Source organism: Amblyomma mixtum, chromosome 2, assembly GCF_055824585.1.
Source record: "Amblyomma mixtum isolate Tamu chromosome 2, ASM5582458v1, whole genome shotgun sequence".
NCBI classification, from domain to species: Eukaryota; Metazoa; Arthropoda; class Arachnida; order Ixodida; family Ixodidae; genus Amblyomma; species Amblyomma mixtum.
The window spans coordinates 148,868,954-148,896,459 of record NC_143013.1 but is presented as its reverse complement, the minus strand read 5'-3'; the positions used below and the strand labels follow the sequence as shown (position 1 = coordinate 148,896,459).

At 47.9% G+C, this 27,506-nt stretch overlaps 1 protein-coding gene across 4 annotated transcripts in view; it reads right to left on the bottom strand.

The window, feature by feature from the left end:
• LOC149361226 (uncharacterized) overlaps positions 1-27,506 on the bottom strand; it is a 196,506-nt gene that overhangs the window by 55,440 nt on the left and 113,560 nt on the right. For 2 of the 4 annotated variants that reach the window (XM_089572636.1, XM_089572635.1), the window contains exons 3-6: positions 16,887-17,030; positions 8,513-8,753; positions 7,650-7,798; positions 4,147-4,380 (exon numbers count right to left, since the gene is read on the bottom strand). In XM_089572636.1, the coding sequence (XP_089428762.1) occupies positions 4,147-4,380; positions 7,650-7,798; positions 8,513-8,753; positions 16,887-16,985 (723 nt within the window). In that variant the 5' untranslated portion in view covers positions 16,986-17,030. The remainder of the gene's footprint in view (positions 1-4,146; positions 4,381-7,649; positions 7,799-8,512; positions 8,754-16,886; positions 17,031-27,506) is intronic. The other 2 variants (XM_089572638.1, XM_089572637.1) reach the window with 2 other exon arrangements.

Below are 27,506 nucleotides of genomic sequence, written 5' to 3'. Positions count from 1 at the left end.
TAACAATAAAAAGAACAAACATACAAACAAACATAAAAGGGGTTGCAGTCATATCAGGGTTTCCCAGCAGGTGATACATCATTTAATAAAGATATGTCAAGCAATACTCGCTACAAAGAGCGCAGAAGTGATCAAGATTTATGTGAGGTGAATTTTTATTTTCTCGCGGAATGTTTTGTGATCAGTGGATGCAGCGATGTCGTTAGGCAGTGAATTCCATAGTGCTATTGCGTTGGGGAAAAATGAGTTGTTGTAAGCTGACGTGTGGCCACTGATGCATGCTATCGGGTTACCGTGACTAAGCCGGGAGGACGTTCGTAGTGCGGCGGTTAATAGAGCGTGCCGTGATCTTGTGTTATGATAAAATGTATGAAGTAAGCATAGGCGGGAAACGACGCGGCGTGATTCCAGTGTTGAGAGACAGAGGGACTGCTTGAGGGCGGTGACACTGGCTTCTCTTGAGTAACATGAAGTGATGAACCGAGCTGCACGATTTTGGATTGATTCCAATTCGATGGTGAGATACGATTGCCATGGGTGCCAGATGGATGATGCATACTCTAATTTTGGCCGCACAAATGTTTCATACGCGAGTTGTTTTATGTTAGGGGATGCAGATTTCAGATTCCTTCTCAGGTAGCCAAGTGTGCGTGAAGTGTCGGAGCAAATGGTTCTAATGTGGGTGACCCAAGAAAGTGTTGATGTGAGATGTACACCTAGATATTTGTAAGATTTTGCAACGGTTATAGGGGCTGATGAAATGCTGTAAGTGTGATTCGTCAAGGTGTGTTTGTGAGTGAAGGACAACGATTTGCACTTAGTAAGATTTAAAGGCATCTGCCACTTTTCACACCATGATGCAATAACGTCAAGGTCCTGTTGCAAAGTGAGGTTATCGGTTGGGCTACTTATTGCATTATAGATGACACAATCATCCACAAAGAGTCGCAATTTGCATTGAATATTAGAGGGCAGGTCGTTGATGTATATTAAGAAGAGTAATGGTGATAACCCGGCCCCTTGAGGGACACCAGATGTTACATCTGGTGTCCCTCCAACAGTTTTTGGCTCACTTTTTTTTTTCGAATTGCTGGCAGCCCTTACACAGGGGTGGCCCTTACACGAGTATATACGGTATTTTGGCTTGGGAGATGGAGGCCCTGAGGTGCGTCTCTGGTGGCTGATGGTAGCGGGTGCCTTGCAGCTGCCCACAGCATGGTCTGAGACCAACACTCTGTGGCGTTGGCCTCGAGCACTCATGTCAAAGGGCCACAGAGGACAACTCTGCCCAATTATCGTTCTCAGTAAAAATTGTCTGTCTCTTTCTCGGCATGCTAATGTTTGTCCTGCAGCAAGAGATGCATTTACTGCCAAGACAAATAGAGTTAAAAATCTTCCTCGCGGTCCATTCAAACTCTGTCCTTATCGAAAACGATCGGTCCCCACAGTTCTTAAGGGGGGGATGCAGCTTTGAAATCCCCAAAAACGGCCAAAAATTTGCTCTTCTGAAAATTGTTGTATACGACTGTATGCCTTCATTTTTCAAGCTGTCCCGAAGTTGCATTGCTGAAATCGAATGGGATGTAGTCTAAAAAAAGTGGTTTGTAACCGTGGTAGCTTTGGATCGCGGGAAGTGCTCAAAATGTGGGCGATTTTTTCCATTAAGGTTTTCTGTCTGGACAAACTCCCTGCGGAACAGACGTCTTCCTGACCATTTTATCTAGTTTGACTCAATTTGCTTTGTTGCACACCTTGGACCAAAGTGTAGGTGAAGACGTTCTTCATTTTTCCAATTTGTGAGCTTTAAATTTCTTTCATGAAATCTTCTTCAACCGCTAGATACATCAGTGGACACTGCAGTGTAATAATTCAAAATGCAAATCTGTTGAGCTGCGCACAGAAAAATTTGCCGACGACAACGCTTCTCGGTACTGCAATATTTCAGCGCAGCTGCTGCGGTACTTGAACTTTGTGCGACTGCATACAGAACAGGCAGTGCCATATGGAGGTGGCCCTGGATTTCAAGTACAGTGCACAGTGGTCCGTTGCCACTGAGCCTCTCCTCGGGCTAACGGGCGATGGCGCACGCTACCCTCACACCACCTCTCATCGGGTTGGCACCATGCAAAGCCTGTCTTCAGGCTGCTGCTGTAACCTCCTCCTCTGCCGCTCAACCCACGAGCAGGCGCTTAACCCTTTCAGACGGCATTTTTTTTTTGACTGAAATCAATTATTTTTTCACCTAAGTAGTATATTCAGGACTCAAGAAAGGGGATTTGTTAGTTTCCGAACATGAAAGACCAGCAGGTAAGTTTTTACAACGGTGTGCAGAATTGCTTACAAAGTATCAGATTTTCTAATAACATTGAATTGTTCTCATGTGTCAAGTAAACACCCTAGGGATTGTGGAATCGCTTTGTGCTTCGAAGATTCACATTACACTCGAAACTGAGCAAAAACAATCGATGTTTTCACTCGCGGCAAAATCTGTCTGCACAAAAACGGCGCACAAAGTGCTACCTAGCTCACGCTTATGTGAAATATTATTTACTGCATTCACTACATGGTACCAAAAAAGCAACTTATTTGCAACGAGAAAGGTGCTCAATTTGGCTGAAATAATGGAATCACTGTTAAGTGCTCCAGTTTCTCACAAAAAAAATGTAAGTTTGCCGCTTACACAACTGTCTACAATACGCCTGGAAAGGTTAAGAGCTGTGCTCTAAAAAAAAAAAGAAAGAAAAAATTCGAAACACGTCTTGACCTGTAGCATGCCAGTAGGAACGCAAGGAGTGTCGAACCAGACTTGTGCCACATTTTCTTAACTCTGCAGAGCCTTTTCACAAGACCCAAAGGAAAAATATAGACTAGAAAACAATTTTCTAGAGATATATCAACTGTATAACACAGAAATGTTGTGGAAGTAGTCACTAAATTATTTCTAATATGCGTAAAAAATTACACGTAGATATAGCAATAAATAGAAAAAAAAAACATTTTTCCTGAAAGCCACATCTCCCCCAGGCAAACACAAGTGCAGCATAGCCTCTGGGTTAAAATCTGACTCACAAAATCAGCCGGTAGTGGTGATGTCTGTACTGGGCTGTTTGGTCATTTCTAGTTTGCAAAAGCTGCATTTTGAGAAGGAGTGGTCTCTTTGCAATTAGAACACGGTACCCCATGAATACAGGCCAACTTCGACTTGTCACGCGCAGCCGTTGGGCCGGTGCAAAGCTCAAAAAAGTGAAACCGAAACTATGCGCCCGGATCACATTTTGGCGACAGCGGCCCACCAAGCATTGTCCTGCCTGCTGTTGCGGGCAGGCTTGCAAGATGCAATTAATGCTTGAGGACGGCAACCCGTACAATCGTTTTGTTTGCCAGTTACACTGCGACACGGGTCCTTATCAACAGCCCATCCGAATTAACCAATGGGAGCCCAGCTGCGTACTCCAAATTAACACGAGTCTAACGCCACATACTTATGCGGCCATCAGCCGTGACCACGCCAGCATTCAGAATTACTGGCGGTTTAATTAACCAGGCTTTACTCTACTCTGCTACTGCTTCTGGCAGTTCCAGCAGAACCACAGTGATGTACAGTCTTCGTCGAAAGTAACCAGTCTCCATGGTTTGCTTCTCATTCGTATAACAGAGCCCTCACGGCTTACCTGAAGATCAAAAAGTTCTTCAAAGGTGAGAACAAGGGTTCTCCTTACCGTACAGAGATTCAGAGCTTGAGGGCTGGCATAATAGCTTTAATATACGACTGAGAAGAAAAATGGGCAGCCTGGTTACTTTTAACAAAGACTGTACAGCGCGAATGTGATGCCAGAAGAATGGTGCACAGAATGTGATTTCTGTTTCAGTGGGCCGTCAGCTGCACTGATACTGAGCAACTGATGACTCACTGAAAGAAAGGCTGGTCGAAAGAACTGAAGTGCCTGCTTGGGCTTGTTGGTCAGTGACCATGGTTAAAGAATGCAGCGCGAAAAGACAGGGACAAACGAAGAAGTGGACAGGACTGGTGGGTCAGCGCCAGTCCTGTCCACTTCTTCGTTTGTCCTCGTCTTTTCGCACTGCATTCTTTAACCATGGTCGAAAGTGGCTGGTTCGTCACGCGATGGCGGAGGGCGGCAGACCCACCAGGAGGTCCCAGTAGGCGCGCTGTGCCCTGCGCAGCTCCTGCTGCAGCCTCTGGGCCTCCAGGTGCAGGCCCAGCAGGAGGGGGGACTCGCGCACGCACGGGGGCAGCTCTCCGTCGGGGGAGTCTGCCTCGTCCTCCGGGATGGGCGCCAGGGGACCCGCCTTCCCCCCCGGAGGCTGCTCCTGGCGACACTCCCGCTCCACCAGGTGGGCACGCAGCCGGCCGTACTTCACCTGCACCACCACTCCCATTTTCACAATCAGCGGCTTCCTGTTCGCGCCTGTGTACTCTTGTTTGTGCTTGTACGTCCATAATGCCTTGTTTTTCTGCAGGCTAGAATAAGCCTTTAGCTGAACTTTGTTATTTGATGTAGTGTCTCATGTATAAGTCTTGGTCTCTGTTTCTTATTTACACTCATCGTACATTTACGATGCAAATTCTCCTCAAGCGCTTCGGTCTTTTTTTTGCTGAGTGTGTATGTATTTTGCTCTGTATGATGCTTACTTTCATGCCTACTTTTCTTTGATTTCGTTTTATGACCTAATCAACGATACTGTTTTGTACCGGCCCGTCGGACTTTTGTAATTTACATGTTTGTTTGTCATATAGTAGGGGGCTGACGCCCTGTCAGGCAACATTGTGCCTTTAGCCTCAGCCCCTTCTTAGGCAAATGTCTAAGCAAGAAATAAAAGAAAGAAAGAAGGAAACAAAGAAAGAACATGTTCTGTGCCAGTGAGCCATGTGCCTCACAAAATCAACCCAAGGCAGATCCAACACCAGTTGGCGTATCGAACAGCTCCTGCTGCAGTCTCCACCCTTTAGAAGAGAGAGAGACAGATGCAGAGAAGGGAGAAAGGCAGGGATGTTAACCAGAACCTTTAGGAGCTTGATGGTTACTGCCAATAGCATGGTGCACACTGGGTGAGATGTCTCTCATGTAAGCCAGGCCTGTCAAACAAGGGTTTCCTCAGACAACCACCAAACAGTGCCAGAAAGCCTGCCCCAAGTAACTTCGTTCCCCCTACAGTTGCTCGAGGCAAAGGGAAAAAAGATGATGATGAATGGGTATATTTATTGGCACAAGTGTATCCGAGACCAAAGAGGGCCAGAAACTCACAGTGGATGATCTCAGGAACACAGAGATTTGTGGCAAAATATAGGCATTAAACAGCCACAAATGACTTCCAATAAACAGCAAAAGCCAGCCAAAATCGCCTGGAAAAATTCAACAACTTCAAAGTAGTGCACTGTGTAGACAGCATAACATTACAGCTGCTGCACCCAACCTTGTCCCTTGCAACAAGGGCATTTTTCTGAGCAAGGACCATTAACGCAACATGCACTTTTGCACCAATTTGTTACTTCTGTGCAGCCCTGAAAGAGGTTATGAATGCCGGAATGTGGAACTGAGCCTACCTAATTCGGCAAAGCATCATTTGGAAAATTTTGTAAACCTTTCCTCGTTTTCATGAAACATATGCCTATTACAGGCATGCCTCGTTAATATGGACACTTTGGTACCTCAGCAAAAGTGTCAGGAAGTATGTTTGAAAAAACCATCACGAAAAAAGAACGAGACAGGAAGAACAGGGAAAACACATAGCACTCCAAACAAAAAAAAAGCGTTAGAGGGCACTGTGGAAACCGCATTGGAGTAATGCGGAAGCATTGACGCCTCCTCGCCACCTCTAATTGGTCTTCTTTCCCTCTATCCCTCCATCGAATCACATAATTAACCTTAAACCACAGTTAATGCACCTTATGCCATAATTAATTCTGATTTAATTCACAATTAATCCATTTAATTCACACTTAATTCGCAATTGTTACACAATTAATCAGCTAATTTCGCTTAATTTACATAAATCATAATTTTGACACAACTCACAATTAATATGTTTAATTGACATTTAATTCTCGAATTCTGAATCGATTCATTTAATTCACAATTAATTCACAAGTGATTTACTCTAACTCACCTTTAATTCATTCCAATGTATCATAAGTCACATTATACCACCATTAATCCACCTTAATTTATAATTATTCACCTTAATTCACCCAAATGCCCCTTAATTCATCTTCATTTACTACTGGCGTCTCTATAATTTGTTATTATAAATTATATTTCGATTAACTCCAAAGCCCCCATCGTTTCAGCTTGGTATTCATTTCGGACATTCAAATTTCGCGCCGCGCGTTGGCTCCGCCCACTTTTCCGGTCATGTGGAGCAATCACGTGGTAGATCACACGATGCGTCACGTGGCACCGCACTTGCGTCAATTCAAATTTCGCGCCACTCCCGGTACGGTCACGCCCACTTTTGGTCACTTTTCTGGCTCTGATTAATTAACTAATGATCCGATCGGCACCAAACTTTTTGCGCCGCATCCTCACGCTATCCTCCTCCTATTATAATCACTTTTGAGATGATACCTCTTTACAGTTTCCCACAATCGCTGCGGACACGGTTTCGATGATAGAAAGCTGCTGACATAGCCTATAGTCGGATACACTTTTTGCCGCGGGAACTCAATCTACACGTTCCGAGCATTCTTAGAAACTTCGATTTATTGCCCTGTGTGGCTGATTTTCCTAATTAAATCGAATTAACGTCCGGCTCCCGCCTTTTTTTTTTGAATTCTCCCTCGTACGGTGGGCGGAGTCGACCAACGCGTGAGTGCCTTTCAGCCAGTCCCGCAGCGGCTTGCCGCTCTGCCATCGGCGGAGTAATACGTAGTAGTCCGTAGAAGCAAACAGCCCGCGCGTATTTTTACTTCTGCGGGCTTATTTTGCGGCTATATTATCTGCGAATGAAACTATTTATTCATGAAAACCTAAAAAACAAAATGAAGCGAAAGCAAAGCCTCCACGGAGCTGGCTGCAAGGCACTCCACGCGTTGGTCGACTCCGCCCACCGTACGAGGGAGAATTAAAAAAAAAAAGGCGGGAGCCGAACGTTAATTCGATTTAATTAGGAAAATCAGCCACACAGGGCAATAAATCGAAGTTTCTAAGAATGCTCAGAACGTGTAGATCGAGTTCCCGCGGCAAAAAGACGAGTTCAGATTCCTTTTCAGTGCACCTTTAAGTCCGCAGTGAAGCTCCACCCACGTTCAGCCTCCGCGCACAGAATTCCTCCACGACGAAAAAGTAGTCCGCTGCTTAAACGTTTCTTGTTACCCAAAGAAGAAGCTTATCCCAAGAAAAAAAAATTATGAGCGCTAGAATTCTGATACGTGGATTGTTTGGTATAGTCAAACATAAAAAGCTGATTTCGTTTACTGTTGCGATTTGGCAGCGGAGTAATACAAGACGCCGCGGACCGCGGCCCAACTTTAGCAACTGCTGTTTCTTGAAGTTGTATCCTACTATAGTAATGCTTCCGCATTAATAATGCCGGGCGATCCTTTTAATCCAGATGCATCTGAGGGTCCAGTGGAGACTTCCACTTGGTCACTGTGCAAGCAGGCAGGCAAGCAAACAGGCGTCCCCACCCACCTGCAGCCGGTCATGTTCCTGGACAAGGCGGGCAAAGTGGTCCCTCAGGGAGGAGGACACCCCCGTGGCCTCCTCCTCCTCCTCCTCCCCTCTGTCCGGGCTGCTTCGGCCAATGGGAGGAGCACTGCTCGCCGCTGGAGTGGCCGGGGCTGTGGCGCACAACAGGGCGAAACTGCTGCTCACCACACAGGGCGCGACAAAAGAAGCATGCCAACCTGCCTAAAATTCCGCACGATAACGCAAAAAAAAAAATAGTGCAGGCTTAGCAATCCCCTCCAGCAGGCAAACAGACTGTTCTCACACTGGAGCAAATCGCTTGTCTTCAATTTCAAAAATATTTCCACTGCCCAATTTTCAAGAATGGTGCAGCATACAGAATTCCAGCAATTTCCCCAATTCAGGCAATGTTTTAAGCCTAACCATGGGCATCTTTTACTGCCAAACAAGACAGTAAAGGGAAAGAAAATGTCTCCAGATGAAACAACGCTGCGCCTGCGAAAATTGCGTGCCACCAGGTGAAAGAAGAGCGAACAAGTCAGACAGTTAGGCACCGACCACATGACTTCGCAGCAATAGTGACAAATTATAAGGCCTTCAAAGAACCACACAAGAAAATTGCACTAGCACTGACATTTCTCCGACTTCCTGTCCTAGCAATACACATTTCTTGCTCAGCTTATGCAGCGACCCTGAGCTGCAGAGCTTCCGTGTCAGGCCCTGGAGCTACAATCCAAAGTGCCCGTTTCCAGCTACCTATATGATGTGACTCATAAACTGCGCCTAGGCCTCACAGGAAAGTTTAACTGTGTACATAAGGGAGCACTGACATAAGGGAGCACTGACTGATCAACCATCACACACACCTGTGGAAGCAGGTCTCGGCTCCGTCCGAGGCCGGCTGCGGCTGGGCAGTGGAGGAGGGAGCTTGCGCGTGGACTGTGGCTCGGGCTGTGGCTTGCGCGCCGGCTGCGGCTCGGGCTGTGGCTGCAGGGAGCCATGGTACGAGGCACTCATGGCTGCAGACCCTGGACCACCGATCACTCGCATGCTGCCATGGCGCCGTAGTTGGCAGCCGGACTCTGGCTGTGCCGAGTCATCCTTGGACTGTTGCATGCAGGGAAAGACAGCAACTCCTCTAATGCTGGCTGTCAAGCATGAGAAGCAAAGCTGGCTCACATGTGAAAAAAAGTTACAAAATAATGCCATTAGATAGGTTATTAAGGCACATGATAAAATGGGGAAAATTTAAAGCTTCAAGCAGCACGAGTGTTGCACATCGCCAGTGCAGACGTTATGTGCATGGCACTTCAGACAGTACAGACAACCACAAATATCATCATCATCAGCCTGACTACGCCCACTGCAGGGCAAAGGCCTCTCCCATGTGTCTCCAATTAACCCTGTCCTTCGCCAGTTGTGGCAACTGTATCCCCGCAAACATCTTGATCTCATTCACCCACCTGACTTCCTGCTGCCCCCTGCTACGCTTCTCTTCTCTTGGTATCCACTCCATTACTAAAGCCTAATGTTACTAACGTTACTAATGTCAATGTCTAAAATAAATCATTCTTAGACATCAGGAAGATGCAGCGATGCCTACAATTACTGACATACTGAAAAATGTCCATTTATTAATCTTTTGAGATCATCCAGTGCAGTGCCACTTCTCAACACCCAGAGTGTACAGTGGATGTTTGCAGGTGACGGACCAAAAGTTTTTATGCAATACTAACCTCGAGGACAATTTTGGCAGGAATATGTAAGGTTTTCTACTCTAGTCTATGAGCAGCCTCCAATGGCAAGGCAATACCCTCACTTCCCATGGTGCAATTATTGTAAAGACGCTCTAAAATGCTCCCCAATCTTAAACACACCAGTCTGTTCCAAAACACCCAAAAATATCCCCAGTACACATCTTACAACTTGCTACATTTGCAGTACTGTGAGGTAGCTATAAGCAGGAGCAACACAGCTACCCAGAATATTATTTATTTGTGAAAGCGAAAAAAAACACATCATCTTTTAGGAACTCAAAGTATCACCGTCATCATACAGCTTACACCCACTGGTTGACAAAAGGTGTCACCCATTCGTCTCCACGCATTAACTGCGCCCTGTGCCACTTGTGCCCCCCTGCAAAATTCCCGTCTATCAATTGGCTCTCTGACCCACCAACTACCGTATATTGCCGATTATAAGTCGACCCCCCAACTCGCGACCCTCTTTGGGCAAAGAAAGTTAGACTCTGAATTTAGGTTGACGCTGCCGCACCCTGCGGTACTAGCTTGCCCAAAAAGTTTTTCAGAAGATATAGTCATAAAGAAACATTATTCGTTCACGAGATATCTCTGATTAAATCTCTATTTAATTCAAGTTTTTTTAAGCAGATCCACTTTCGCACCGTGTGACAACTATTATGGAATTACGAGCGCACGGGGCATGATATTATACGCGACCCGGTCGAAATTACTTTTGGCCCCGCATTAGGCCGACTTTCCGATTATAAGTCAAGCACCCAAATTTGGAAGGACATTCAAAAAAAAAAAAGCGTCGACTTATGAGCGGCAATATACGGTATATTGATACAGCTCAGAAGTGGGCGAAGAAGTGCTCCGTCATCTTGCTTGTGACGAGGAAGAAGAAGCGTTTCGCCTTCTTGCTGGTGACCGCTCGGCAGACTGGAACAGTTCTTGTGTATCTAACGGTGTGCCGTGTAATATTCGTGACAATATTATGTACTGTCTCTTGTAGTGTAGTTGCATTTCAGTGCAATCAGTTTTCAATGGCATTTGGGCGCCTCGTGGGCCCCACAGTGCGGCGAAGCTGGTGTGCAAGGGCTAAGCAGGCTACGTCTCATCGTAAACAGTGCATTTCCTGCGGTGCCCCAAAACCGGCGCTCTGTCCTCAGAAGTGATGAGGGAGAGTGGAAGAGATGTTCCCGCCTGCGTTGCAGCCAAAGCTACAGCTCGTTGTTCGTTACATGAGCTATCTTGTTACGTTTTGCCAAAAAAGTGCACTATGCTCCATGCCCTACCAATGGCTATCTCTGACATCACTCCATTAGCAAGAAGGTACAGTTAACATTAAATGAAATGCAAACAAGACCGTGAAAACGGAAGTAGCAAAACGAGAAGATTTTAGCAGACGAAGAATGAATAGTAATGCACTTAATTTTCACATGGGTGTTGCGAAGACCGCTGCCTGGAAGTTTCAATGAACCCCGCCTATATTTCTTCTGCAGAACCTAATACTTTTGTGTTCTTGTGTTCAAATTTCAATTATCCTGTTCGGGTTTCATACATACCTGCGGTACATATCCCTTACAAAAAAAGTTTTCGACAGTCTATAGAGTGTCTATAGACTTCTGTCTATAAAATCTAGAGACTGTCTATAGACAAAAGTCTATAGGCAATACAAATGCCAAAGACAATCTATAGATTTATGGCCATGCACTTTTAGTAGACTTCTGTCTAGACTATGAATAGACAAAAAGCGATATCTATAGGAAGTAAATAGAGTCCATACGAAGTCTATAGACCATCTATAGACCATTTTTATAAGGGATGGCCCCCTAACAGTGTCTGATAACAACAATCTGTAAGGTAAGGATTACATCAAACTGTCATATATGAGTTATGTTATTAAATTACTGTACCCAAGTTGTCAGTCTGCAACTAAGAAAAAAGTTTACAAGAATTACTACCAATCCCCGTGCCTGCTCTATTATGCCTGGCAGGCCTTATAACATGGAGGAAAAAAAACTGAGGAGGGAGTGTCCGGCGACAACCTTGAAGCTTAGTCTTAACAAGTAAAGATATAGTAAAAAAAGTTTGTCCGCCCCCCCCTCCCCCCCCCCCCCCCCCTGATCACGTCCACGTGATAGCGTGCGGTAAAATCTAGCCCCGCTGCACGCGCGGATTAGCGCGGCAGACTGGCTGTAGATCAATCTCCTAGCTGTAGACGCTCCGCGCCACAATCCGCGCATGCGCGTGCACTAGAACATACCAGAATCAAAACATAAATGACTGTCTCGGAGAGCGAAAAACTCAAGGAGAAAATGGCTTCGTAAACACTCGGCTTGCGAACGCTGGCCGCGTGACGTCACGCTCCCTCCTTAGTTTTTGTTCCTCCAGTATATAATAAATATTCAATAACGAGCCAAGCAGGACACGCGAGCAATCTACACCTCTTTCAATGCATGGAAACGCGTATTTTTATTTTAAACCACCTGTATTAATTTTCTAAAGTACTCGGTTAGCTTTGCAACCAATAATGTGACATGCATGTCATGAAGATGGGGCTTTCCAGCTCCCAGCCCATACCAGGTCCACGCCGGAGACCAGTTATTCGTGTTGCGGGCGAAAATTTCGTATTTGCACAGCCCTCAGCGAAGGCTAGGGGAGGGCATCAATCATGCCAGCGGTTTGTGTGGCCCGCAGATCACGCCGCCAGCCAAGGATCAGGCCGACCTAATGCAAATGCGCGAACCTTCCCGCCGCTCTTCGCTCGAATCCGGCGCCGACTGACGACGCGCACTGTTCGGGGTTCGATGTTTGCAGAAATCTATAATGCAGAGCACGCGCGAAGCGACAGCCCGGACGCTAGGGAGACAACGCGAGGGAAAGAGCACCCAACTCACTCACCCCCCCCTTATTTTTTTTTTTCCGCTCCTTCGGGAAGCGGGCGGCGTCAAGCGCGGTCGCGCAGTCGTTCTCCCGTGCTCCCTGCTATGTTCCGCCGCTACAGAGGCCTTCTTTCGTGATAACTCGCCGCTGGATTTGAGAATAACAGATTCCGCGGCAGAAAAAAAAAAAGCTAGATGAGAGGCTCTACAATGTCCGAACGGCACACTGAAGATTTCGGTGCTTTTGTAATCTAAAAACGCCACTGATATCCATTTCTTTTTTTTCTACGACCCCAGCGATACAACAGTAGCGAGGAAGAGACCAACTCATTTCTCGGTCTCAATCTATCTTCTCACTCTTGCGCGACTTCGAGTTAACGACAATAAGAAGCAGATCAAAGCTAACGTCACATCTTTAGCGGCCTTACTGACGCAGCACAGTACGCCACGTAGCAGCCGTTCGCTACGAGCTCATGCGCTCAGTTCCTTTTCGGCGCGAAGGACAACCCTGTTTGAAGAGCAACTGTTGCTTTACTTTTCCCAGGACAGCTATCACGTACGATACAGCATTCGACTCCATTGTTTAGCAAGGGTTAGCTCCAGCCTTTGTTCACATTTATCAGCAGCAAAGTTTTCGTTTGTTCGCTGTTTGGGACTTTTTCGCGTTCCGCTTGCGCCAGTTTTTAGCAGCTTTTCTCAATAAATTCGCCCGTAACTGCAGTACTCGTAACACGCATCTTGAGATGGCAGTCAATATATTTTAACTATCGATCAATATTTACGACGAACCGTTTCATTCGTAACGCGCACCTTCGCTTTAGCTCTCGCGCCCTAATCGGAACTCACTCACACCTGTGTGAACAGACATCGACGTTTTGGTTTGGTTAGGTTAGGTTAGGTTTATGGGGTTTAACGTCCCAAAGCGACTAATACCCCTGCCACACGGCAAATTTAATGTCATTCCCATCGAATGACATTCGTTCAAAACGACATTAGTTTGCTGCCACACGAGAAAATCTAATGTCATTCGATGAAAACGACATTAGGTATCGAATGAGTTCCCTGAACACATTCGCCTGCGACGTCCGAGCTAATGTGTTCCCTCGACACCAGAGACTTGGTGAGAATATACACCGAAAAACACAATTACAAAAACGTCACAAGCACTGTAATATTTCCGCGTCCCTACGATTGTGCTGTCGTTCATTTATGTATATAAAAATGCCAAATAGAATTGGAAAAAAATAAAACTCACTCTCGCTACCAGCCTTGCGTGGTTAACATTCACAACATGGCGACGCCCAGCTCGCCCGCTTCGGACCGAATACTGCGTCGCCGCTGCATTTTTCGACGCGATAGCTTGCTCTAAACGGTTGTATTCGCTTTTATTTTGTGCATTCTCATCCCTCCGTAACAATATAGGTTTGAAATATCAGTCGCTTTTGAGATAAATTTCAGAATTTCTTGATGCTAGGCTTAACTACGTACGGCGTACACTGTCGTCATAGCAACGACCCCGAGCGAAGTATTTCTCCAACTTTGCACTAGAATCTACATTTTCATTTCATCCAATTGATTTACAAAAAAAAAAACAAAGCCTTCGAATGCATTCATTACTGTCGTTAATAAAAGAAAAAAACGTTTTTTCGGCACTCAGTTCAGGAGGTTTGACTTGCTATCGTCTAGATGGCGCCACAGTATGTTATGCTTCTCGCGCGCTACGCTAGTCACACCCAACCACCGTGCTCCCTACTAAAACTGTTGTGAGGACGTGCGGCAGTGCGCGCAAGGTGCGCCCGTAGCATGCGCAAAGCTTTTGCGGACGCACAGCTAATACTGTCTAATTTCACCATAGAGAGCATTTCACAATATGACGTCCGCCATTTGCCTGCCGCCGCTGGCTGAGGTTTGGCTTGGCTTGGACTTGTGGTGGATAACAGTGATCAACACGTTATTGAAGTCAACGTTTTTAGATCCCTCGCACAGCGCGCCTATCTAAATACGTTGATTAAAATGAGGATGAAGATTTTAGAATCGGTTTCCATTAGCAAAGCAATACTTTTTGCAACGTATTGAAGCATACATCGAAATTTTTGTATGCTGTACTCTCTTTCCATCGCAATCGCCATCATTTGCAAATGACATTAGTTTTTGCCGTGTAGCAGCGCGCAGAAAAAATGACATTAAGTCGAACAAATGTAATTCGATGAGAATGACATTAAATTTGCCGTGTGGCAGGGGTATAAGGCTATGAGAGACGCCGTAGTGGAGGACTCAGGAAATTTCGACCACCTGGGGTTCTTTAACGTGCGCTGACATCGCACAGTACACGGGCCTCTGGAATTTCTCCTCCAAAGAAATTCAACCGCCGCGGCTGGGATCGAACCCGCGTCTTTCGGGTCAGCAGCCGAGCACCATAACCACTGAGCCACCGCGGCGGCTTTGTGTGACTGTGACCACTGCACAAAGGCACACGCAGGGAAATGTTTATTTTTTATTTGTTGTATTAATCATGGAAAAATAATGGTGCAATCATTATACGGCTGAAATAATATTGATTAGGAAGAAGGAAAACTGACCACATGCCTCCGCTGGGATCCCAACCCACGACCTCCGAATTAGGCGTCCGGTGCTCTACCAACTGAGATACGGCGGCGGCTCTTCTTCTGCTTTCGGGGGTATTTATGTGTAGTGTAACCGAACCTTGAAAGTGTTCACCAGCGCCACCCTCGTCCAAGCAGCGCGAGAACTCTCTTACACTACATATGGCGTCAAGGCTGCCAGCACCGACGCCCTCGTTAAGCTAATAGCAGACAAGGGAAGGAGAATGAGGAGCTCGTTAGGACATACATATGAAAAAAGCAGTCACAGTCACAGAAACCAAGGAAAGCATAGGGGGACGTTATCTACCTTTGTTTTAATTGCGTTAATCAATGAAAATTAAATTGTGCAGTTATTGTATACATATACCTGACTGGTAATTAATTTGAAACCAGAAGAAAAAACAACCACATGCCTCCGGTGGGATACGAACCAACGACCTCCGAATTTCGCGTACGATGCTCTACAGTTCAGCAGCTACGGCGGCGGCTGTCCAATGACTGCTTTGGCGGTATTTATGTTGCGTGTGACACAGCTTTGAGGGTGTTCACCAGCGCCAACCTTGTCCATAGCCACGTACGCAGTACGTCCTGTATAGACTTACATAGTACGAAGACGTAAGCAGTACCTCTCAACCCTATTTATCCTTTCTTCCTATCCTTTCTTTGTTTCATCCTCCCTATCTCTATTTCGCCCGCTGCCGATTATTACTATTTTCAGCAACAAACCACACCTGCTACCGCCAATGCCGCCAATACTGTTTGCATCGTCAGTGCCATCAACTTAGAATGACAACAGCGTTCACCGTGTGAAAGTGCACAGGGAAAATGACACTAAATTAGGCAAAAAATCGCTCGCTGCAAATGGCCTTAAATTTGCGCTGTGGTAGCGGAATCATTAGTTTTACAGAGGACATAATGTGTGAGGAAAAAAAATTAACGGCGCAGTAGTTGTCATCGTAAAAGATCAATTCGTCTGCTTACTTACAGTATTTACAGGTGTGATAGAGAAAAAGCAAAACAGTTACAGCCCCGAAGTGTAAAAGATCAATCTGGAATACTATCAAAATATTCGTACTGGAAGGAACTTCGCTAAAAGCAGAGAAAAAGTTCACAGTTCAAAACAAAGATTAAGGTGAACGGGAACCAACGCAAGCGCGTGCCGACCAGGGCCGCCCGCGCAGCTGTTGGAAGAAGGGAAGGCACTCCCCATCACGCTCGCCACAGGGTGTGCCTCCCATTTCGAAAAAGAGCACAATGCATGCGAAACTGCACGCCAGCCTACGGTGCGTGCAACAGGTGCGTGTTCTGACTGGTACAACGAGTGCTCTTGCGCTACTGCTATAATACCCATACGATGCATACACGGCTTGCGTCCGAATACTGCACGAACGCGAGTAGACATTCCAATCGATCTACAGCGTCTAATGTACGTTGGCACCTTGGCGGATTAGGAGTGAAATGTATACAAGGTCCGCTCCCTACATGCCCTCTTCCTGAAAAAAATAGCTGATGTTTAACTCTGGTTAGACCGTGCAATTAAGTTGTGCAAGCAGCGTGGAGCCTGGTGGAGCGCGGCTGAAACAGTTGCTACGGCAACGGCGCTCTATCTGTTTGACCTCGCTGCGGCTAGAGGTCCGTGCATTCACTAGATGCGCCTTTATTCATGATCAAACCCTGAGCCTTCGTGGCGGAATGGTAGCGTTTCCGCCTCAAATGCCGAAGGCCCTGGTTCGATTCCCTGCCTCCACACAGTTTTTTTTTTTTTTTTTCAAGTAGTAGCGGTCCTGCCACCTGGTAGAGCGCGGCTGAAACGGTTGCTATGGGAACGGCGCTCCATCTGTTCGACCTCGCTGCGGCTAGAGGTTGACCTCGGCCACCGCCGGGAGCTACGCGACGGCTCGAAACCTGGCGCAGTATATCTTACGCAATGAAATTCTAGCGCTCCAGCTTCTCAGCCAAAGTACCCATTCAACGAACCGTCGGCGCACGCATGAGGGGCACAGCACTGACCTGCGGCTGGACGGTGGGCCTGGGCAGGCGCAGGCTCTTGGAGCGCGCCAGGGTGGAGCGGCCGGGGGGCCGCGCAGAGGACGACGAAGAGCCCGACATGGTGGGGCCCGCTGCTTCACGGGGGACCCATAATGGCGCCGCCTCCTGCAACAGCCCAGCACGGGGACATCAGCGACTCCCCTGTATTCTGCCACTTTAGTGTCAAGGGCCAGCCCAGCAAGGACCTGGCTTTCCTTTTCATCATTCTAGTTTATTCTCGTCTTCTGCTCTGTGAAATTATTTTTTGGAGCTATATGGTTTGGTTCATGATGGGAGTTTAACGTCCCAAAGCGGCTCAGGCTATGAGGGACGCCGCAGTGAAGGTGTCCGGAAATTTCGACCCCCTGGGGTTCTTTAACGTCCACTGACATCGCACAGTACACGGGCCTCTGGAATTTCGCCTTCATCGAAATTCGGCCGCCGCGGCCGGGATCGAACCCGCCTCTTTCGGGTGAGCAGCCGAGCGCCGTAACCACTGAGCCACCGCGGTGGCACTTTTTGAGCTATATGTGCCCTTTGTTCCTTTACTTGGTCGCAACCCGTCTCACCTGAGTGGCACCGGCCGGGACGCTTTACTTTTTGTCCTTCTCGACTATAAGTTCCACCAGACTCAAACAAAAGTCGCCACATGTCTGCCCAGCAGCTTCAGCCTCAGACACGGTGCTCGAGAGGCCAGAGTCGTCCAGTGAGTTCATTGCTGTAAGCATTGGGCGCCTGGTCACTCGATTCACTCGTAAGCAAAGCTTCAGATCTATAGGCCTACAGTAACAGCCCGCCTACCTACCGGAAACGAAACATCTATGTTTGCACTTTACAACTCCAGCCTGCTCTACAATTCAAATTCTTTATTTATATTCCAAAGCATAAAAAGATGTGTCCAACAGTGTCTGGACCCGTAGCAGTCACGGGTCCAAGAAATTAAATAGGATCATACAGAGACTCCAACACATTTTCAACTTGGAACAGCGGGGAGAGATACATATACATGAATACAAGTGTAGAAATGCAAAGAAAAACACATCACAAGGAACAATTGCATAACATGACAAACCATCGTACATGTCCAAAAAATAATAAAAAGAACCGAATGCACACAGCAGGTTGACGCCAAAAGCGTGTTTTCGGTGTTCCGGCTTTTCGCGCGACTGCAAAATCTGCAATGGTCGGCAAAGAAATGACAAACCTTGCTTGAGACGCTGGGAGTACAGTAAAAATTCTCTCACTAATTCGGAAAACGGCCCAGCTAAAATACGCACGTGGGTAGTGGAGAGGGGCTGACAAAATTAGGAAGGCCTTTGTGGAGACATATACTTCAATTCAATAAAAGAAAAAAAAAACGAGCAAGATGAGTTTCAAAGTGCTTCGTAATGTACCGGATCCTGCAAACGCCTCTCTCAAAGTGACTCAAAAGTTGCTTCTTAGCTGAGCGGCAAATTGTATTGAGTGAAAATCATCACCGCGCTTCATTGCAGCAACAACATTACTGGAACACTGTCTCAGCTAAGTTCGAAATCAGCGTGGTTCGAACCCACAGAACGTCATTAATTGTACCGTGCTTCCAGGAGTCTCGAGCTTCGCGTGCCTGCCTGACATTACAATCACTCATCGTTGTTTTTATTATTATTGCCAGTATGAAGACATCGACTTCAGCGTATTTTACTGAGTACACCTTGTTTTGGACTTCTCGCAGCTGCTGTGATCTTCTTTCAGCCGAAAAGACTGCGGATGTGGGCTACTTTAGTGGCTACCGCGGTGCCTACATTCCCGGGCCATCAATGGCTAGGTTACGGTTCACATGCAGTACAAGGCTGCGCGGCCGGCAACCCTCTTTCCGGAGCAAAGGCCGGAAACCTCTTCGAATCGCCGGTCGACGTACACAGCATTCTCCGGTGGTAATAGATTCACTCGGGATAGTTGGAGCTTGTATTCAGGAATGTTCTCCTCTGCTTTCAACTTTTTTTTTTTTTTTCGGAGGAAGCAATCACGTGTAGCGCGTGTCGAACACACCGTGTCGGTCGAGGCCCACCACCGCGCGGAGAAGCGCAGACCGGCTGGAGAAGAGCGAAGCGCGTGTTTCTTTTTTTTTTTTTTTTTAATACGGCGGGCTCCCCCAAAGAGCGAATGAGGCAAGGACCGGTCGGCGGCCCTGATCCAGAAGCCCAGAACCCGCGAAAGAGAGCAGCGCACGGAGAAAAGGCGAGGAAGGGCGGATATTGCAGAGACCGGGCGGGCGGAAGCGTCGCGCAACGATACCAAAGACGATACCACCGCCACTGGCGGCGCGCCGTACGGGAGCCGCTCCCGCGCTGGCCGACGGCGCGACGCCGCGCTCGACCGCCACCGGGTTTCTTTGTGGTCGTCGTCGTTCGTTTGCTTTCTAAAAGAGCCGTCGTTTGCTTGTTCTCGGAGGGGGCGTTTATGTCTCCTAGCGCCAACCTTGGGGAGGCTGCCGGTCAAACCCGGAGCTTATTTTTGTTTTCGCCGCGCCCCGGGAGAACTCGCTCACCAGGGAGCGGCGCGGCCGCCGAGACCGATAGATAGAGCGGCTTCTCGCTCTGGGCCCCATCCTCCGCCGCTTATCTCCCAACAGGCGCGGATCCGTACAGCACACGCGGGACAGACGGAGGAGCAGGCCAGACGAGGTGCGGGGGTCATCCAGCCCCGCGAGACAAAGCTCTCCGCAGGGCGCTCCAGTTTTTCGCGAGCGATGGTGTGTGTGTGTGTGTGTGTGTGTGGGGGGGGGGGGGGGGGGGCACGATGGTAGGTCCCAGCTTTCTTGGTTCTCTCCGCAGCAGCGTCGTGATAACAGTGATCGTGGAGCGACACCCCCTACGCAGAGATGCCTTCGCCGCAATTTTCCCCGCGACCCTTTTCGTAAGAATCCGTCGTCACCACAGAGGAGCGTGCGGCGGTTGCGTGGTGCCCCCAAACTCTCTCGGATTACGCCACGAACGCGGCTGGAGCAGCGGGAAAGTATACTGGCCCTCGGCAGAGTCGCGACGGCTAGAAGATGAGTCTTCCACGACGACCGGCGGCGAAATATTGCAGCCAGCTAAGCCGAAGTCCTGACCCATCGACGAAGCCCGGAGAGGGTGAAAAGTCCAGCTCATGTGTACCCGCGCCCGCAAATACGACCCCCCCCCCACACACACACACAGCTGACGGTCTTTCTTCCTCTACAGTAAACCAGTTTTATTCTTTCAGATTGCGCGTTCCTCCAAACACGTTAACGTAGCAAATGGTAGAACTTGTCGGTCCGGCGACGGGCCCGATCGTGGCTTTCGGACACACCTTCGTGCATCTCTTAATTGTGAAGGCTCCGTCGTTTACGGGACGATTTACGTTTACAGGTACACTGCCCTAATAAGTGTGCATCCATCAACTGGCTTACAAGGGCATGGATCGCTGCACAGCCGAGGAATAATTGCACGAGCCTGTTTCACGTCCGAATTCGGCCTGATATAAGCGCACCGGATCGATTTTTTACGCGTCGCTTTGGCACGCGCGTATCGCATGGCCGATTCTGACGAACGCTTTGTGCTCTGGCAACACTGCAATCGTGCTCCGAACCGCTTCTGGTTTGAAGAGTATAACAAGCCAGCACAGCGGCGCGAGCACAACGTGGGGACCTTGCTCAACAAAATGGGTTCTGGCGCACAGTTTTGTGCGCCGCTTCGATTAGGGAGGTACAGCCCGTAATACGCAAAAAAAAAAACAAAAAAAATTGCAGAGAGGAAAACATCCATAAGTAGAGAAAAATTCTGATGGCAGAGAAGCAGAGACTCGCGCTTAGAAGCACTCCCGCTTTCGACAGCTTTTGTTATCAAAAACTGCAAACCTATTGCGCAGAGGTGCGTGAAAATTTCAGAAAAAAAAAAAAATCTACATGCGACTCACTGCGCGCTCAATTACTCCAGTTCATTTCTTAGGCCCATTTTGTTGGCACGCAGAATGACTTCTGGTAACTTTGAAGGTCTTCATTACGTTAAAAAAAATAAAGAAGTTGAAACCATGACCACCAATATCCCGCGCTGTTTTCCGCGCTAACTCAACTAGTAAACAATACAAATACCACCGACATGTCTTTCACGGATAAGGAAATATTGGGTAATGTTCAAGAATACAGAGAACAACACAAACTTCGGACAACGATTGAAAAGATATTTGACATTATTTGTACTCTGTTCAGGTATTATACTTAATATCACTATTCACAAGCATTTTGCTGTTAATAGCATAATTCTGCTGGTATAGCAGATAAAGTGCTTCTTAACTTAACTTAACAAATAACAATAACGAAATAACAATTACTTAACGCAATAACTTATACAGCTGAAGCTTCCGAATGATGTGGTTTGTGCACCTGATTTCGAAAGTGCTGTTGAAGCGATAGTCTGATGTATTTTTTTTTTTCCAGGTCTCATGTGTTTACCAGCACTGTGCCATCACTCATACTAGTTGTAAACTCATTTAGTCTTCTTTTAATATGCTGCGTTATCCTTGCTGACATGTTTTCCAATATCTTCTTTGCATGTATTATTGTATATAGTAATAACCCCCCTACAATAATGCCTCATGGGCGCTGTAGGTACTTTCAATAAATAAACAAACAGTTCTGCAAGGCTCGCCACGCATGGTAGCAGTGAGAAAAGCGTGCTTCTACTGAGAAGCGTATTAAACGTGGGCAGTTGCTTTCAGCGGGGCAGTTAAATTAATGAAAGATGTAGTAGTATGTGAAGTGCAATAACTTAACAAATAATAACAATTTTAACGAAATAACAATAACTTAACGCACCACGTAGCTTATACAGCTGAGGCTTATACACTTGAAAGCGCGTTACACATATGCGCGGGCATTGATACTTATGCACCAGAAAAAGCAGGACGAAGTGTCTTCATGGCCAGGCTACAATGTTTCAATGCCTTGTACGGGTCCGGGTACGGGTACACGGAGGCCAGTCCATAAACTATGCCGTCTGCGACTGTGCTTACTGTGAACAGGGCCGCTGCACCTGTTCGCAACCCCGGAATGCGCCGACTACAGCGACCAACCTCCCTTCAGGTGCACTGAAAGCACCACCAAGGGGGATGCACGCATTCCCCGCGAATGCACGGCTCGGCTAAGTAGCTGGTTTGGTTTGGTTTATTGGGGTTTAACGTCCCAAAGCAACTCAGGCTATGAGAGACGCCGTAGTGAAGGGCTCCTGAAATTTCGACCACCTGGGGTTCTTTAACGTGCACTGACATCGCACAGCACACGGGCCTCTAGAATTTCGCCTTCAAGAAATTCAGCCGCCGCGGCCGGGATCGAACCCGCGTCTTTCGGGTCAGCAGCCGAGCTCCGTAACCACTGAGCCACCGCGGCGGGGCGCTAAGTAGCGTGCGCGAGTTCCAGCAAGGCTTTGTTTTACCTCCAGTACGCAGCTGTCTTGCCACAGAAAAATTGAAATTTAGAAAGCCGACACTGACAAACGCGTCCTATACCAACTGGATAGATAGACACCGGAGCCCCCCGGCCTCCAACTGCTCGCCACAGATAAGATATTGGACAAACACTTCAATTTTAGGACGTTATCAACGCGCAGTACAGTGCAGCGAAGATAGTTGTCTTCACAGCCAGGCGTGAAGCATTCAGTTTAAGCAAGCTAAGCAAGTTATGTTGAAACACACGTCGTTCATTGACTGGGCCCTCCCGGGCCCGTTCATGAGAGTGAGTAAAAGAACTTCACGCAATTTTTTTTTTTTTTTGCTACAGCAGTCGATCAGTCCCTGTGGGGACACGTTTATAAAGCTGTCCATTTCAATTTAAGTTTTGTACGCACTAACACAAATACACTCTTCATCAGTGAAAAATGAAAATATAAACAAAACGTGAATAACACTAAGTATTTCAATAAAACATGAAATTTACAATGTAATGGTTTGGTTTGGTTTACGGGGTTTAACGTCCCAAAGCGACCGAGGCTATGAGAGACGCCGTAGTGGAGGGCTCCGGAAATTTCGACCACCTGGGGTTCTTTAACGTGCACTGACATCGCACAGTACACGGACCTCTAGAATTTCTCCTCCAAAGAAATTCTAGCCGCCGCGGCCGGGATCGAACCCGCGTCTTTTGGGTCAGCAGCCGAGCACCATAACCGCTGAGCCACCGCGGCGGCTACACGTAATCAACTAACAAACTCGTAGCCTTGCGCATAAAAAAAAAAATCCCCTATTTTTAGACTTTTCGACGCGAAACTAGTCGCAGGGCCGTTATCAGGGACTGGTAGATTAGGTTTGGTTTGGTTTATGGGGTTCAACGTCCCAAAGCGACTGAGGCTATGAGAGACGCCGTAGTGAAGGGCTCCGGAAATTTCGACCACCTGGGGTTCTTTAACGTAGATTAAAAGCGTCGATCATTAAATACCTTGGTATTGGTCTTATCTAAAATCACCCAAATGAAACGCTATTGATTTGTGCTGGTTTGCATTCTGCATCTCGTTAGGCGCTCCATTTTAAGTTAAGGCGACGACCCCATTACAGCCGTGTCCAGCGCGGATTATTCAGCACCACCAAAAAGAAGGCGTCGACCACACAGCGCACTAGCGCCGCCTATCGGGCGATGCTGTCCTCCTCCGAGGCTGCAGCGCAGCGCTGTCCGCATCAGAGGCCGCGATCTTCACCTTCTCCGTGAAATAGCACGGAGCCGATTCTCTTACTTTTCGTGCTTCTTATTAGGTGCAGCGCTAAGCGCAGTGGAAGCTTGCAGACGCATTTGCGGTCCCCGCTAGCGCTTTATCGCTTTGCAGCGAAGGTTGAAATATTCGCCCGATATTTCGAGCAGGTGACAAAAAAGCGGGAAATCGAGAGCACGCCAGCCGAAAGCCTTTCGAGGTCCCCCCGCTTCCATCGGCAGCCAAGTTTGTTCACAAATAGCGAAGCCGTCTACGCAGAGCGGGCGCACATTACGCGCCGCGGCGCCCGTTTCTGGGAGGAAACGGCGGCGACACTACATACTTCTTCGAGGTCGTCAGCTCGACATTCATTCGAGGACAGCGCCACACGGACGCCCCCGCCTTCCACGCGCGGCACGACGCCTTTGTTGCGCTTGTCTGCTTCTGGCGAGGGGCAAAGAAAGAAATGCGGACTCCATCGGCGAAACCATGCAAATGAGGAGGGTATACGGGCGTCGGCAGCAGCTGTGACTGCGATGTATGTCAGTTACTATTAGCGCCGATTCTAGGGCGAACTTTACGCGAAGTGTCGTGTAATGCTTACAGTCGAAACTATAAACGACATTCCATATTAGCCAGGACTTTCGCCACGATCATTAAGCATTCGATTCACGCGAGTTCCTTGCAGGTGACCTAGAGCTGGCAAAATAGTTTTTTTATGGGCGCAAGGGCAGATTTGGCCAAGGAGTGCCACGGCACAAGGTATTTTTTCACACCGCGGGGGTCAAATACCCATTTCCCACGCATTTCTCCCCAAAGAAGCTGAGCTCCAGGCTGGGGGAAAGCTTGTATCTATTGTATGACCGTCGGGTACCCGGCGGCACTGGGGTCGAACCCCGCACCTTTCGCATGCGAGGCGGAAGCTTGGCCACTGCTGCGGTCCGGATCGTTTGGAGCTACGCCACTGCCACCAGGTGTTTAGTAGGCCGCCAGAATTGGACGCAAATGCGCCAATTGTTTCAAAGGGCTCATTACAAAGACTACATACGAAAGCGACATTTAAACGCCTCGTTTCTCTCTAATCAGAGCGAGGGTGTGATACGAAAAGAAAAGCGCTGTACTCTCTCTCCTGCCGAACGAAATAGATGCGGCGGGCAGGGAGAAAGAGTGCACATGCACCATAGCCAGAAGAAAGGAATGAAGGCCATTTCTCTGACGCAGTCGAATGGCTGGGCCTTTCGCGGATACCTCATATCGTTTCCGCTGAATCGATATGCGGGGATAGGATAGGAAATTTGCGAGGATAAGAACCTTCTTGCGTCGCAACTGTGTTCTATAGGACTCAAGAAGACAGCAGACGCCGCAATCGACCTCATCCAAAACGTTCTGCATTCTTTATTATCCCCTGTTCACGATTTCGCGTGCATCGCGCCTGCAACGTTTCGTCTTCTTCGCTACAGTCCTCAGCTGGCAGGGAACTGCATTGATTGCGGGGGTACAGGAGAGGCCTTTGCCCCGCAGTCGCCGTATAGTTGGGCTGATGACGGTGACACGTCAAAGCCACCCTCGCCCAGTCTTGGTCACAAATATCCCGCCTCAAAACCGCACTATTTCGTAGCCCAACTGATTCACTGCACCAGCCCAGCTTCGCATCGCAGCGGTGTCGTCTCAGCACCCGCCCCTCGCATGCGGGAGGTGCGGGGGTTCGATTCCCAGTGCCGCCGGGTACCCACCCGTGATACAATGGGTACAAGCTTTCCCCTGGTCTGGTGCTTGGGTTAGTTAGGGTGCAATGCTTGAAAAATGGGTCTCTGACCCCCACCTTGAGTCAAAGAAAAAAACCTTGTGTGATGGTGCTCTTTGACAACATGTTGCGCTATAAATCCTGACTTAATTAACCAATACCCTATATTATGGATACTGCACGCAGTAGCCCCACTATACGTAAATACAAAATGCTAATTAAAACGATGTTCACAAACGAACTTTAAAGATGACAACTAAACGTATGCCTATCACTTGTATGTTTTGTAAATATTGCTGCGGTCGAATTGTGGTTGAAATATGCTGTTTGTAGTTCCGCCGAAAGCCAGCGTTTTCTAAGGATGTCTTAATATATCGTGTCAAAAATAATGAATATGTGTTCTATCATGTAATGCTTTTGTTGATTTTTGCAGCCTGTAGTGCCGCCTGTTAGGCAATGTATGCCTTTTGCCACGTCACCCTGGACAACCTCTCCGTTGTCTGAAATAAATTCAGAATGAAGAAATGAATGAATGAAAAATCCATCATCGTCATCAACACCAGCTTCGCACGCACCAGGAAGCTCTCGTTAAAACTCGCCGAAGCTGCCCTGGCGTGAAACACTGACCATTCTCTCTATCTCACAAAACGCACCCTGGAATCAGAGTCGCTGAAAAGACCGACCACTCGGTACCGACAGAGGACTGGAATGTATGGACGAGCCAGATGGACGGCTGGTTGGTTGGTTTATGGGGTTTAACGTCCCAAAGCGACTAAGGCTATGAGAGAAGCCAGATGGACGGCGACGGGCCACGTCAGCCACGATTAAAGCGAGGTTTACATGGCTGCGACAGGGTCGCAACGAGACCGCGTTCTCTGGTGCATACAGCGTGTCAATGGGTCGCATCGCTAGGGGGTTGCAGCGCCGTCGCTTGGTCAGCAGGATGATGTAATCAAAGGTTTATTTTACACTCCATACAAAGAAATGCAGGGCGCAGGGACAAAAAAAGCTTTTCAGAAGACAGCTTGACAGGGCCTCTGCGCCCTTACAAATTGCTGGCGTACAGTGCGACAAAAAGCATCGCTAAGGACTCAAAACAACACGACATAATTACCACAATCAAAACGAAATTAGGTACACAAAAAGAAGTGCTACAAAGATTTAGTTGTTTTGACCTTGAGGAGTGATCGGTTGCAGACAAATTTATTCAAAATTTAGAAGGTACGCCTCAAGTTCGGTCGGTTTCATGCTGTATACATTTACATCTTTTGAGATTAACTCATTTAGAAGCAGCTGCTTATACGATTTTCCATGCTGTTCCAGCGCAACGGCGCGACGGCAGCTCCGAAAAATTCACGTAAACTCGATGTCGCGTCGCAGCAAAGCGAGCGAGGAGTTGGGGGCCCCGAAAAAACAGTGGTAAAAAAAAAAAAAGTAGGGAGACACTGAAGCTCCGCCTCTTAGGGTGCTTCCTCTTGCCGACGCAGACACGGACGCTGTTTCCTCTCTCACATTCCCAGTCATTACGTGAAAGACCGCACGACATACATATAAACCCCCGCTTTAATCCAGCCGTACAAACGTGCCTGCTTGGTGGCCTGTCTGACTCGCAGCCCATGCGCCGCTGCTGTGGCTGGCGTCATCCATAGGAGCCTCTTGTAACAACCAGGCCCACCACCAGGCCCACACCATGTGATAGGTGTCAGAAGACACCGCACTACAGTGCGGGCAGCTGCCGTTACAGGAGGGGTCAAAGTGCTTTAATGCTGCCGGGCAGCGTATTCGCCAACTGCAGCCTGTACAGCCACAAGGCTTGAAACCACGGTGAATTGATCACGGTGACTGAAGATTGTCACTACGTCTTACCTAAAAGGTATAATAAATCCTCTTAAACGGCGTTATATGCCACTAAGCATCACGATTTGCGACCTAAAAGGGAAAAAATGAAAAAAAAATGAAATTAATAAAAAGAATAAAACTACAGTACAGAGAGCGGAGTCGAACTGCCGACCTTCCATACGCAACACGAGCCTCTAATCCACTGCGCCATAGCAGCGATGTCAAGCCGTCGTTCTGAATGAATATTTATAGCCAGCCTTAATGTGGCTGCTACCTGCCGGTGGGCGGCGCTGTCATCGCTGGCTGTACCGGCTGCATTTGGCGAACACGCTGCCGGGCACAGTA